A 14,816-nucleotide genomic window follows, 5' to 3' on the forward strand; every position below is an offset into this window, starting at 1 on the left:
TAATAAAAATAATTAAAATAATTACAACTTTACAAAAAGAGAGAAGTTGCCGATCTTGCCCCTATACCCGGGGCAACTTCGTCAATTTCTCTCTTCTTGTAAAGTTGTAATTATTTTAATTATTTTTATTTCCAAACTGATTTTAACCAGTTCTATAGTAAGGTAACATTCCAATAGACAATATGCAAAGCTTTTTTTTCAGTTTACAGCAGTATTTATTACACAAAATTTAAGTAAAGCTTAACATGCCGATCTTGCCCCGGTCTCCCCTATGATAGATTTTAAAGTTTTATATATAAGTGGCCTTTAAGACATTTCACGATAGCTTCAGGACTCTACTTTTATATTAAAGCAGAGTCCTGAAGCTATCGTGAAATGTCTTAAAGGTCAATACAGTAATTATAAACCTCAAATGAAAAAATTATCATCAACTTAAACATCAGATTTTCCAATAAACGAAATACTTGTTTGCGTTATAATCACATTATTATTTTTTCACTTGCATATTGTTATTTGTCTGATATAGATTAAAATTACTGAAAAATTTTTAGTTTATTATAAAAACAATTTTAAAAAAATTTTTAAAAATCAGACATTGATAATTATTTCCTTCTTCAGATTCGTCATTGTGTAATAGGAAAACATTATTGTGTAGTCACTCCATTAAACACGCGATAACAATATTGCAATTAAAATCAAGAACAAACCTTTTATAGAATTTAGGTCAGGTGAGGGGCAATCTTTCTATAGTTAAAAGTTATACAACACTGTTTTGAGATAAGATCGGAGCGAAACATTAAAACCCACCAGATTTTGTGCAAATTCTACATAAAGAAAATTCTATATTTGTAAAGGAAACATGAATACTATGGATAATTAATATTCATATTTATTGCTAAATATTACAAAAAGTTTGCTTATTACGCTAACATGCATTTGAATCAATATATAAATATATTTAATACTTAATAATGTTTTATTAATAAGACTTTTGCTCTTTGGACACAAGCACTTATTATAAATTATTTAAAACGGGTCTTGGTATTATGAGGGTCATAGAAAAATTCACGGCAGCATGAGGTCCAGAAGCCATAGGTTGCTAATGTCTGACCTACGTCTCGCAATTTAAAAATTGCATAAAACATAAAAGAAAAATAAAATACACGATACACCGAATATCACTCAAATTTATATGAGAAATATATTATGGAATTTTATTTTCAATAAATATATTAGAATAATATGAAATTATCAAATAATTTAATTCCCTTTTTAAACAGAAAAAAGAAATAAATATCGTGATAAGAAAATCAGAAACTACAACGATTGTAGATAATACCATATTTGAATTTCAGTATATGTTATTTTTATTTTTGTATTAACAGAATATTTAATAATATATACACTTATAACACATTTGAGAAACAATTCTAATTTTCGAAAGTATGCATTAAATAATATGCATTAAATGCAGATTAATATCATGTAACAATTATAATATACTTAAATAATCTCTATTTACAGTAATAGAGCCTATTTATAAAAGCATTATGATAACTTGCTTTGTGAATGAATGATAAGAGTAATCATCAAAACTGATATTAACATAAATTAATTTATAAACACAGTATATATAAAAAACAGAAAATAAAAATTTGAATATATTTGCATATGAATAGATATTAATTTAATCACACTACCTTTTTAAAAGCAATCAAATGTGTACTTGCAATTTTCATACAGTGAAGTGAAATAAATCCAAAAAGGTATAAAGAGATATTTTATTTTAATAAATATTATATAAATTAATTAGACATTAGAAAACAATAATTAATTTAAAAAGTACATACATGCTGGAGAAGGAGGTATTTTTCCATATGGTTTATTAGAACGAGTGGATATTATATCTGTTGTCATTATATAAAAGAGAGAGACTACAATTTATACAAGACAAGGCAATATAATCGAGGTGTTCTACTAGTATAAATTCACTAAAGCAAAAATTACAACCTTAATAAGCAATAACAGAATGAGTACAGATGACCAAAAATGGTACTCAAAGGAATAATTTCCTAATAGACTACGAAATCGAGGTTACAAGGTCATTAGCAAAACTGAAAGCGCGTATTAAACAAGAAGAATTTTATTAAAAAGCATTAAAATTACATAAATAGTTATAAAAATTACAAATAAACTATGAAGTTAAATCGAAAAATTGATTAAAGCATTATAATTGTTGTAATTGCAGACTGTAAAGTAAATATAAAAATTTTCCTTATTACACTAATATACAGTTGAATCAATATATTAATAGATTTAATATTTTATAATAATAACATAGGGGAGATCGGGGCAACTTCGGCATGCGGGGCAAGTTTGTCAAGCGCTTTTTTTAAAAAACAAATTAAAAAAAAAAACTTTGATTATAGATTAGGCAGTTGAGTTTCATTGGTGGCTTGTTGAGAGTAGTGTTTTTATTGTTTTCCAACAAGCGTAGTTGAATTATCAAGCAAATTCTCATTTTCGTTCAATTCCATATAATATTTTTTTTCCATTTATATTGAATTGGCAGGTTTTGTTATAATTCCATGATAACGAAAGTTACTTTTCCTGTTAGAAGGATGTAACTTCAACTTATTCACGTGGCCAGATCGTGGCTTGGCATTCTGTTCTCAGGGTTGTACTTAATGTTTCGAAATCATGACTAGCGGGGTAAGATCGGCAACATAAAGCCACATTAGAAGCAAAGGATAAAAATCAAACAGATGATAAATGAAAACATGTTTGCATTTGTTATTCATGTATATATGTCTTTGAACTTGCATTTCGTTGTAATAATATTAAATGGGTGTTGGATTTGTATTTCTTTGTTTTAATAGTGAATTCCAACTTATACATTGTTAATAACATAATTTTATATACGTGCCTATCTTGCCCCATTACTGTTGCCCCTATACCAGGGGCAACTTTAATAAAAATAATTAAAATAATTACAACTTTACAAAAAGAGAGAAGTTGCCGATCTTGCCCCTATACCCGGGGCAACTTCGTCAATTTCTCTCTTCTTGTAAAGTTGTAATTATTTTAATTATTTTTATTTCCAAACTGATTTTAACCAGTTCTATAGTAAGGTAACATTCCAATAGACAATATGCAAAGCTTTTTTTTTCAGTTTACAGCAGTATTTATTACACAAAATTTAAGTAAAGCTTAACATGCCGATCTTGCCCCGATCTCCCCTATATTTATTTGTAATTGGAAATTGATTTTATAACATATGTAGGTCTATATATAACTTATTTTAAATCTATTTATTTAAAAACTTTTTAAAATAATGCAAATCAATTATTGATACTATCATTTGAAATCATATTATTTAATTTGTAATAATAAAGATAGATAGACGTGATGTGATTACTAAAAAGGAAAAATTAATAATCAGCAGTGGATAATATCTAAGATTATATAATACAAATAATGTTATTTTTTTTGTACGATTATGGAAGTATTCAAAATGTCTAAACAACCAACTTTTTCTTTGGAAAATAAAAATGTATAGTCTATAATTAATATACATGTATATTAACAATATGCAAAGAATATTTATAATTTAATTTTAAAAAATATAAGAAATAATAATCTGTTATTACAGTTCTATCTGTTCCAATAATAGTAATCGCACGCTTATTAATTTTGAAATTTTATCATTAAACATCTAAAATATTTTCTAAATTAAAATATCATTCACATATAATTAAACTACAGTTTTGTTTTAATTTCTAAAATACAAGTATATTTAATCAAATTAATTTTATTTAAATATACGAGAAACTTTATATCATAAAATGAATTAAGCGATTCACTATAAACGATAGGATTGGCCTCAATTTTATTCATTATGCTTGTATCTGACCCACAAAAGGATTAGCTATTATCAGTGAAGAATAAGAATAATTCAATCTGAATTATTACTAAAAAATTACGAAAAATATTCATCAGATTCTTTAATAAAAAGTACTTTCCGCATCCTTTCATTTTGATGTATTAATTTTTATTGCTATGCTGAAAAAACGTGTCAAATATTAAATATATATACATGATCATAGTTACTTTTTAACTAATGATTTCAGAGTGATATTTAATATAAAAAATACTTTTTATATCATAATTGAAGGAAGAGTCGACAATGGCCGCGTATTTTTCCGGGGTTTACTTTACGTGTAAAATCCTCGAATAGGGCTAATAAATTCTCCCGGGAGGCACTTCCCTGGGCAGATCAGCCAAGTGTTGTGTTCGCTTATTCTATCAATCCCATTTTTCATAATCATGACAGTTGCATAGATTGCACGAGTAGATCTTATTATTCAAAAGAAATTTCTGAGGTCAAGGCAGATATACTTGACATAATTTTTAATATTATAATTTGTAAAATTCACTTATTAAATAAATTTAAACATTTATTTACTTTTCAGAAAAGCGTGAATCCCAAAACAATAATGAAAATCCTAATTAATTTTGAAAAAAGGTATCCTGCATGAAACACATTTCCTAATCTTTAACTACGTAATACAGATGATCAATCCGTTAATTAAGATATGCATTTTGATGCTATTTAAAATTTAAAATTTTATTCTTTTCAATTCCTGTAAAACGCTAAATTGTGTTATTGTTTTTTTTTATGTTAAAGTTGATTATTTCTGAGTCATTTGAAGCAATTACAAAATAAATTTATTTAATTGATATCTTTTACTAACAGATGAAATTTATCTAGCTTACAAATGGCAGAATTTTATTTTAATGCATATTTTTAAAATTAATTAATTTGCTTTGAGCACTCTCCATTAAATTATTAATTATTTCAGATATTTAAATTTGAAAATATATCATCTATTAAAGCTCAATAATTTTAATAATACTTTATTTTAATTAAATTTAATAAATTATCTTTACTTCATTAAATTATGAAGAGAACATTTAAGATATCTGTACATTATAGTTTAAATATCTGTCTTTCAGCTGCTTTTTGCAATTTGAAAATAGAAAAAGTGATACATAAAAATTAAGTTATCGTGTTTTAAATCTACTAAATCATAACATTTTGAAGCACTATTAGGCCTATATTAGTTTTTCTGATGGATTCAGATATCAAGAAAATTTGAAATATCTCTTGACATGGAAATTTAATTATCGAACAAGTGGTTTCACTGCAGATTAGAAGTTATTTTAATCTGTGAGCGATAATTAAAATGAATTTATTTCTAAATATGATTTTAAAACGTCAACGAATTATCGAATTCATTTTAAATTCGTTCGCATTCTGTAATTAGAGAAATTATGAAACTCAAAAATTTCCAAAATTAAATTTTGGGCTTAACCTAATTGTTTCACTCTATCAAATTATAAATAAAATAAAAATTTATGCTAAAAAACAGAATTTCTTTTCACAGACTATAGGAGAATACTGAAATATAGATTATATGCAAATTAGATCATCCTGCACTGTAATCTGAATAACCTCATTATACTATTGATAGGATCGACCAGAGGCAAGTGATCAGCACTTTATACAACTGAAGATCTATAGAAATAGTCAAGCTTCTCCAAACAGTTACAGCAGTCACCACGCAACACAGAATCAAAATAAATAAACTTAGAACACTAATATTGAAAAAATAATGAAATTAATTAATTAAAATATTTTATAATAGTTTAATATAACAGAACATATTAATTAATTTATTTTGTTTATCACATTTAATATAATTTTCAACAGATGTCGCACATGATATTAAGTAGGTGTAATCCGAAACTTCGTCATTGCGACCGTTCTGCCATCTACATGTAGAAATAGTAAACTATGTTAATAACTTTTATAGGTTATTTTATTTTACACATTACTTACAGTAATTGTTTTATCCAAAACAATAATTTTTATTTTTGATAGAAATTCTACTAGAAGTAAAGATTAAGATTTATTTATAAAATGTTTTATGCTTCAAACTGAAATTTTTAAAAACACACATACTGTATATTTAAAATGTCGTATTTATAAATATTCAGATATTTAATTACAGAAATGCAATTGTAACATCTTTGACTTTAATATAATAAACACTTGAAATACATTTTTTTAAATTTTATTTTACGTTTTTAATTTTATGATGAACGTAGACTTAGTTTATCCCCAATAATATAAATGAATACATTAAAAAAATTATTTTCTTTTACTTGTAATATATTCTTTTGAAAATTGAATATTTTAACTCTTCTCAAAAATTTACGTTTATCTAATTCATTTATTAGTTTTTATATAATAAATAAATATAAATATATATAATTTTTAAATGATATATACATAGAGGCAAGTTTTGTAAGTCGAGATTATTATAATACAATTAAAATTAATAAATATTCGTTATTATTTAATACTTTTAACGTTCAGTGTAATACTTTAATTATAAAAAATTATCTGATAATATACATTTAAATATTTATTTATAGATATTTTTAATCTGTTGAGTTAGAAACGTGTGGCCATTAAATTTACGAATAAAATGATATTTAAATTAGTTTGGATAATCTATAGTTTATTAAATACGGAAATAATCAAAAAGTAAAATTTTAATTTAAAGTCATAAAACTCGATTTGTAATATATTTCCTATTTTGGAATAGGAAAAATTAATAATAATACGATAATTGATTTACTTCGCGTGAAAAATATATTATTATTTCTAAGTAAAAATTACGAATGCAATTTTTAACTTTAAAAATTATATGTCACATTGACATCATCTGTTTATGTCATTGATGCAGTCAGAATTTCCGATGACAAGAAAAATTGCTAATAAATCCATATCTTATAACAGGATATTTTTAGAACTGTGACTTCATAAAAATAAAGTTTAATATTGCTAAATATCCGGTAAGTTTTGTAAAATTCACTATCTTTAATATAACGAAGTAACTAAATGAAAAATAAAATTTTAAAATTTGTTTAATTTACAGTTATTTCTCAATTTCAGATTTGAAAAAACTGAACTTCGTGAGTGATAATTCATCCTTGAATGCTGAAAGAAAGCATTCAGGATTTATCAATCGGAATGTCTACGCAAGAGTAAGCTTGTCCAATTTTGAAAGTGCTTTATGCTAACGAAATATATCCTCGATGATGTTTATAAACAGCAAAAAATTACTCCTTGACTCACTACGACGAGAAGGAATGAGATTAAAACATATGAAAGTTACGTAAAGTTAAAAAAATTAATTGTAAAACAATAAACAACGCAATTAATGAAAATTTAACAAATTTGATAATCCTTTATGTTATGGTTTTACATGAAATTATTATAAGAAACTTATTCTCAAATACTGTTATGGTATCTTTCGGAGCGACTAACCTTCATCTTTATTTAACCGCTGACTCATATCTCATCAATCCACTTGACACATAGAAGAAAGTTTATTCTAAAAAATCAGTAGTAGTACAAAAACAATAAGATAATGAACCCAAATGCCTAAATTCCAACATTTCAACTGTCATAATATTAAAACTGTAGCAATTCTGTAGTTGTCTAAATGATTGAAACTAAGTTATAATTTAATCACAGAAAATGAATAATAAAGCATGTAAATTTGATGCTAATTATATTATGCATAATTTCATTAAATACTTGCAAATTTACTTTAAATTTTAAGATTTAATATTTTAATTTTTAAAAAAGCTAAAAACTTATATATAAAATTCAATGTTTATATTTTAAAACAAATTCTGTAATTAATAATATATTATTGACGAGAAAGAATAGAAATATTATTATGGTATTATTGAACTTAGAGAATCGAAGATATTTATGAAAATAAAATAACGTTACCTTCGAAAAATGCATCATAAATATTAGTACTTTTAATATAAAAATATTAATACCAAATTTAAGAATAAAAAATAATCGAAATTGTTTCTCATAAAAACAATAAATACAGAAATGTCAAAGTAACAGTTAAATCAATATAAAGTATAAAAATAATATGAAAATTAACGTTAAAAATTTATTTAAAATATAAAATTAAGTTCTAGAAAGAAAAATGTTTTAATTGAAGAAAATTGTTTCTATTGATATAACTTATAGAATAAATAAAAGAAAACGTTGTTTATCATAATATTTATTCAAATATGTCGAGTTGTAACACATGATTACAAAAACTTTTTCAAATACAGTTGTCCCTTGATAATCCGACAGGTATGGGACCAAAGGTGTGTCAGATTACCAAAAGTGTCCGGATTACCGAAAATAATTACATATTTCGCATTGTTTTGCTAGCAGTAACTTACAATATTCTCTACTCCAACTGTTCGAACAGAACTGCTCACATAAAACACACGAAATGTGTGTCATCGAGTAAGAATTGGATGGGGAGATTCACATCGCGACATGCTTCTGTGCAAGCAGACACGTAACGGGAACGGGTACCTTGACGGGAGGTGCGTCGGACTACTGAGCATGTCGGATTAAAAAACGTCGGACTATAGAGGGACAACTGTATTTAAATTACGGATAATAAATGATTATCTAAAATTTATGAGAATAACTTCTTATAAATTTTTAATTGAATAAATTATTCAGTTCATGCAAGATATAATTTGATTAGTCTTTTATCGTTTATAAGAGATTTTCTTATTATTCATTTTAAAATGCTAAAACAAAAATTGAAATATGTTAGTCAAATAAATGTTTTTATATATTATTTTATTTATTTTCTTTTGCATTTTGATCCAATAATTCCTTTAGCTCTAAGAAGTTTGTCCAGATGGAAACTGAATCCAAAGTTTACCAGTACTTTCAATCTTACAGTTAGTATTATAGGAACGAAACAAAAACCTATTTCAGGTTATGACAAAAGTGTATTAAGGAGAATTTTCTTCAACAAAAAAAACATGAAAGGAAAAAATAGACAACACAATTGTTTTGCCAAAGCACTGTACTGTACCTTATTTTTCTGGTGACACTTGCCTTTTGTTATAGAGTTCTATAACAAAATACATCAGCTGCACGGTTACACCTAACAATGAATTTTAACCTTCTCTTTTGGCCGCCTTACAATAAATTTTCCTCGCTCTGGGTAAGAAAAGTGAGGAAAATTCAAGAGGAAACAATTAATTGTAAAACGCCTTTTTGCAATTGATGAGAGACTTGGAGTCCGAAATGTAGAGTGGAACCACAGAGAAATAAAATATAAAATAATTGTTATGCAGTCTCTGTTTTTGGAAAATTTCACTTTAGTACAATGTAAATTACAAGCACGATTCAAGAAAAGGATTATAACAAAATTGATCAAAACAAACTTTACACAAATAGAAAGTATCATGTCCAATTAAATTGAATCTGAATAAAATTAGCGCATACTGATTTTTTTAAATAAATATAAATTAACTTAAGCTTTTCTAATGTGTCGAATATACTTTGAGAATATATATATCATTTAAAGATTTTATCTAAAGACTATCAAAATCTTTTTATATATGACATAACTTCAAAAAGATTTTGAAGTTATGTCATATATAAAATGATCAAAATTCCTAAATCTTCAGCAAAAAAAAATTTATATTCGAAAAAGCAAAAAAATAAGAATTAAAAATCAAAACGAAAATGTCTTATGATAGACTTAAATAATTTTCTTAAGAGAAATATAGGGAGTTGATAATTTTAATATAATAAACCCCATTAAGATTTTCGAGTTTTGAAAATCAAATCTCAGGCTAAACCAATCAATTTATTTCACGATAAATATAGAATAATATAAAAAATTCATCAAAATAATAATCAAGACGAGCAAAGGAAACAGGCATTTCTTATAAATTTTGGATGTAAAATAGTTGTGGAATAAAAATAGACTATTTCTCACCATTTCTCAAGTTTTTGCATATAGTAGTATATATGCAGTTATTTAATATATTCTTAAATTCTATTTTTTTCGAAAAGTATTGTGAATTATTATTAAATGATTGCTATACAGCAATGGTTCCCAATTAGTGGTACGCGTACCCCTGGGGGTACGCAAAATTGCATGAAGTGGTACGCGCGGCACTCTAAAATCGGTCGATTTAAAATTTAAATGCATGAGATGAAGCAATAAAAAAATAACGGGTGGACCATCAAAAATTCGGCAATTTATAACATGATGTGGAATGCACAAATTCGTTTGTTTATAACTAAAAATATTCTCGAAATTTCATTTTAAAAAATGCATTTGTGACAATACCTAAATTCTTACGCAAGAAACAAAAATTGTACAATTTATCATTATTATCATGTCAGCGAAGCAGCAATAAAATATTTACTACCACTTTGCACAACAAACCTCTGCGAGAGCGGATTTTCGGCCATGGCATTTCATGTGTGTTAAGTTATTGTCGATTCCTATGGAAATTTCATTTTAATAAACAATAATTTGAAATAATTTAATTTTGTGTCAGGCTGGCCTCTACTAGGTCCCCATAACAAAACTCTGGCTCTGGCTACGCCAATGATCGTCACCGACTTCAACTCGAAGATGACTTGAGACTGAAGCTGACCAAAAAAGCAACCAGATTTTACAAAGTTGTGCAAAGAAAATTGTGCACATTTGTCACATAAAAATTAAATAACCTTATGCTATTTTCATTATTATTAGAATTGTATTTTAAAGGTAATAAATGTAAAAAAAACTTATTCTATTTATCACTAGCTGTCTACCCACAGCTTCGCCCGCATTATATCGAATTTTCTCGTGGGAGTAAGATATTTTCTCGCAGTAAAATGTAGCCTATGTCCATCTCCAACATGTAAGCTATCTCTGTGCCAAATTTTATTAAAACCTGTTCAGCGGTTTAGACGTGAAAAGGTAACAGACAGACAGCAGACAGAATTACCTTCGAATTTATAATAATAGTATGGATTAATATGAATTTCTGCTATAAGGGGTACGCGAGTTTGAGCTCTTTCTTGAAGTGGTACGCAGGAAAAACTAATTGGGAACCACTGTTATACAGTTTGCATTAATTCATTCATATGTTTATCATTTATAAAATATAGTCTATTTCATTATAAACTTCTTAGTAAATCTTCTTAATTAATAGCTATATGTAATTTGCTATAAATTTTAAAGACTTATCACATCACAGTTTTCAATTGGAAAACTCGCTGAGATTTTATTAAAGCTTTTCAAATGAAAACTGTGATGTAATAAGTTCTTAAAATTTATAGCAAATTATATAAAGCTATTAAGAAGATTTATTACAATACAGGACAATACGCAAATAATTATAATTATAAACAATAAATTTATGTATGCTTTATTTTCGGCTATTATTTGAATTACCTCTAACAAAAATGCCCAGCTTTGGATCTCAAACATAAAATTATATAATTAAACTCTCTCTCTCTCTCTCTCTAAATATACAGTATATATACAGGGATGTTCATTTCAATCAATCCATTGAAATAATTCCTAAAATACAAATCCTACAAAAAAAATTCATTGAACCAAAAATGTTAGATTTTAAGGAGCCACAAAGTGGGTTAACAGTTTCGCCATTGATAGTGTTACAATCGGTGTAAAACAAGGTCAGTTTCATCTTCTCAAATGAAAACTCCCAGTTTTTATTGAATATTATGTCTCTACATGATAAACAAACTTGAAACATTTTTCCGAAAAATGTACAGTACTTATCAGAAATTATGAACGTTTGAAATTTTACGCGACATCCATAATTGCGTGCCCGCCTGCGTGGTTTGGCAATCTGTAGAGTTAAAAATACTTTAAAAATCATTAGGAAACTTATTATTTGATTAAATCATTATTTTTCTTCAAATAATGAACTACAAAATCTAGAGTTTCCATAAGTTTAAAACAAGAAATCTGGACATGTGAGATAGAGTTGTGACCAAAGTCCATGGATATTCAACATTAGGTAGTTAGTAGCAGCTCTAAGAAAATAATTCCACTGCCATGTTTTGAAACCGTGTCATATTCTCTATATTTGTTTCATAAGCGCAATGTAGCGTAATAACGATTACTTGGCACTATTCACTTCTTTATTTCAATTTTCGTTGATACGCGTTTGCACACACGTTTCGGGCATCATTTGCCCCTCTTCAGTCAACTAAAATATATATAAAACTATTTTTACATGCACAACAACCCGACACATAAATCCAAAAATACGGATTATACAAGTAGTTCATGATGTACAGTACCTTAAAAATATAAATGCCATCTTTAGATGTATATTATCACAAGCGGGAACCATACAATATACATTGGATTACCTGGTGTTTCAATTTAAGAAAAGGTTGTTTTACCATAAGACTACTACTCAAAAAACCAAATTGACAAATTCTGCTCAAGACATACCTCAAATACTAGGCCAAAAACTTAATTTTAATTGGTATACACAAGACTTATTTATAACATTTTTGACTTTCACGACCAGGTTTTTTTGTGAAAATAATTCCAGTGAATTGATTAAAATAAACTATTCTATATTGCTGTATCTATAAAAATTAATAATGTTTTAGTTTAAAAAGAGAATAGTCGATATAGCGAAATAACCCTATACAGTACTTAGCTTAATATCAATTAGTATAACATAAATCAATCAAATCGAATAAAAAATATATCGTAATTAATCTCAAATACGTGGAGCAGAATTTTGAGAGAAATAACTATAAATTGAAATAATATACATAAAAGAACATTGCTTTTGCGATAGATATAAAGAAATTTAGATTATAAAACATGTAAAGAAAAAAAAAATTAAATTTTGGCGATGTTTCATATGCATCTAATCCGATTTTTAAAAATAATAACCTGGAAATTTATGGTTACAAAAATATATTAACTTATTATACTTTTTGCAAATATACAACTTATATAAAGAAATTGCATAATTCTTTACACTAATATCATTCCTCTATTCCAAACAGAATTAAAATATATTTAACTCTTTTAATTTGGCTCATTTACACCGTTATTACATAAGAGTTTAAAACTTTTTGTAGAAGCTTTATTTAAAGATATAACGAACGTTGCTTTGGCTATTGTTCAACCGATTTGCATTATTTATTAATATGACAGTTAAAATAATCTTCATTTTCATTTAATTTTTATTAATTTAATTTAAAAATACTATTACAAAATAAGTTTATCACTTTTTTTGATGATATCATACATAGTCATTCTTTCTCTATATAATGTAATTACTTTATTATTATTTTTTTATAACTATTTTTTATTAAAGAGAAGAATTATTTTTTTAAATTTAAATTGTAAACACATGTTCCAAATCTTTCTTCAGTTTTTAGTTGTTTAAGTATTTAAAATTAGACTAAAAGAGATTATATGACCGAGAGTTTCCTTTAAACATAACTAGTTTTTATTAGAATTTTAATATTTATCTTTTATTGGCATATTACGAAACATAATAAATCATCCAGAAATTCTCCAGTGGCTACAAAAGGTCTTGATTTTCTTCAGATATATATATAATTGGGATACAATTCACGAATAATTCTCAAATTATATCATTTATAAAAGAATTCAATTAATACTATTATTTTGTAATACTATAGTAGTTATAGATAGAAAGAACAAACAAGACCTCTCAGACAGCTACTTGTAAATACGACAAACCTTGTAAAGTTGCCAAAGTACATGGAAATAGCAAGGCTAGAAGGGTTTCGCGATTAAAATTTTCGTGTATATTTAAACTTTCTTGCTAATTGATGTGAAGAGAGTGTTGGCTTTTGATATTTAAGGAAAGACATTACGGAACTGAATTAATAAATATTCATATTAATTTTTTAAGAAGAATTAAACAATGTAATTCTGGAAAAGTATAATTAATTGAACTTATCGTGCAGTTTAAAAGTGAAAGCAAATCTTGTTATTTAACAATTTTATCTGGCTGCTTACAATAAAATAATATATTAAAGAAATATAGAATAAGAAAATACGTATAGAATAAGAAAAATACGTATATATGTTTCTTTAATAATCCAATTTATTTTAAACAATTAGATAATGTTAATACATATAAAATAAAAATTGCAGAAAAATGTTATTTTACTAAAATTATATTGGGCTTACATACGGCGCGCTTTAAAAATTAGCTAAACTTTGCATAAGAAGCGTGCATGTGTACATATACTGTACATATTGTATATAAAATATTATATTATAAAATATATATATATATATATATATATACATANATATATATATATATATGAACATCTTTCAAACTAATGTAAGTGAATGTATTATTCTGTATATAGCCTAAATACTGTATGCTACTATAAAACTGTAAAATAATTCTTTATATAACTAAGAAATGTGTTAAATATTCCAAATTAAAGCTAAAATTACCAAAATTTAAGGACGAATTTAATATTTAGAAAAAACATCGTGCAGATTTTCCTTCAACAGGTTTTCCAATAAGTTTATATTATGAATATATACAGAACATTTGTATATGTCTATTAAAATTTATAAAGTATTACTTAACAATTAGAAATATATAAAATTTATATATATTAAATAAGATTTTAGATAAATTTCTATTAAAAACATGTTCTCATATTTTTTTATGTCACGTGCATAGTATAAGAAAAAAATGAAACTTACCTAAATCATCCATCATAGTAAAATTGGAATTTTTTCTTGCAGCAAGTATAATTTAAAAATTTTAAGTCGTTTATCTGGAGTATGAAATAAACTTAAAGAGTTTTGTGTTATTTCAACGCTATTCATTCATTCGGCATTTCCACTTTCAACCAC

The 14,816-nt window shown here is 25.7% G+C and overlaps 1 protein-coding gene across 2 annotated transcripts in view; it reads right to left on the bottom strand.

Annotated features, from left to right (window-relative positions):
- The window catches only part of LOC111620414 (paxillin-like), a 48,538-nt gene extending 33,723 nt beyond the window's left edge, over positions 1-14,815 (bottom strand). Inside the window, exon 1 of one of the 2 annotated variants that reach the window (XM_023362331.1) lies at positions 14,664-14,815. In XM_023362331.1, the coding sequence (XP_023218099.1) occupies positions 14,664-14,679 (16 nt within the window). In that variant the 5' untranslated portion in view covers positions 14,680-14,815. Of the gene's footprint in view, positions 1-1,850; positions 1,986-14,663 lie in introns of those variants that run through there. The other variant, XM_023362330.1, reaches the window with a different exon arrangement.
- Between the last annotated feature and the right edge of the window lies 1 nt (position 14,816).

This window comes from Centruroides sculpturatus, unplaced genomic scaffold (genome assembly GCF_000671375.1).
Source record: "Centruroides sculpturatus isolate CEXI.00-Female unplaced genomic scaffold, Cexi_2.0 scaffold143, whole genome shotgun sequence".
NCBI lineage: Eukaryota > Metazoa > Arthropoda > Arachnida > Scorpiones > Buthidae > Centruroides > Centruroides sculpturatus.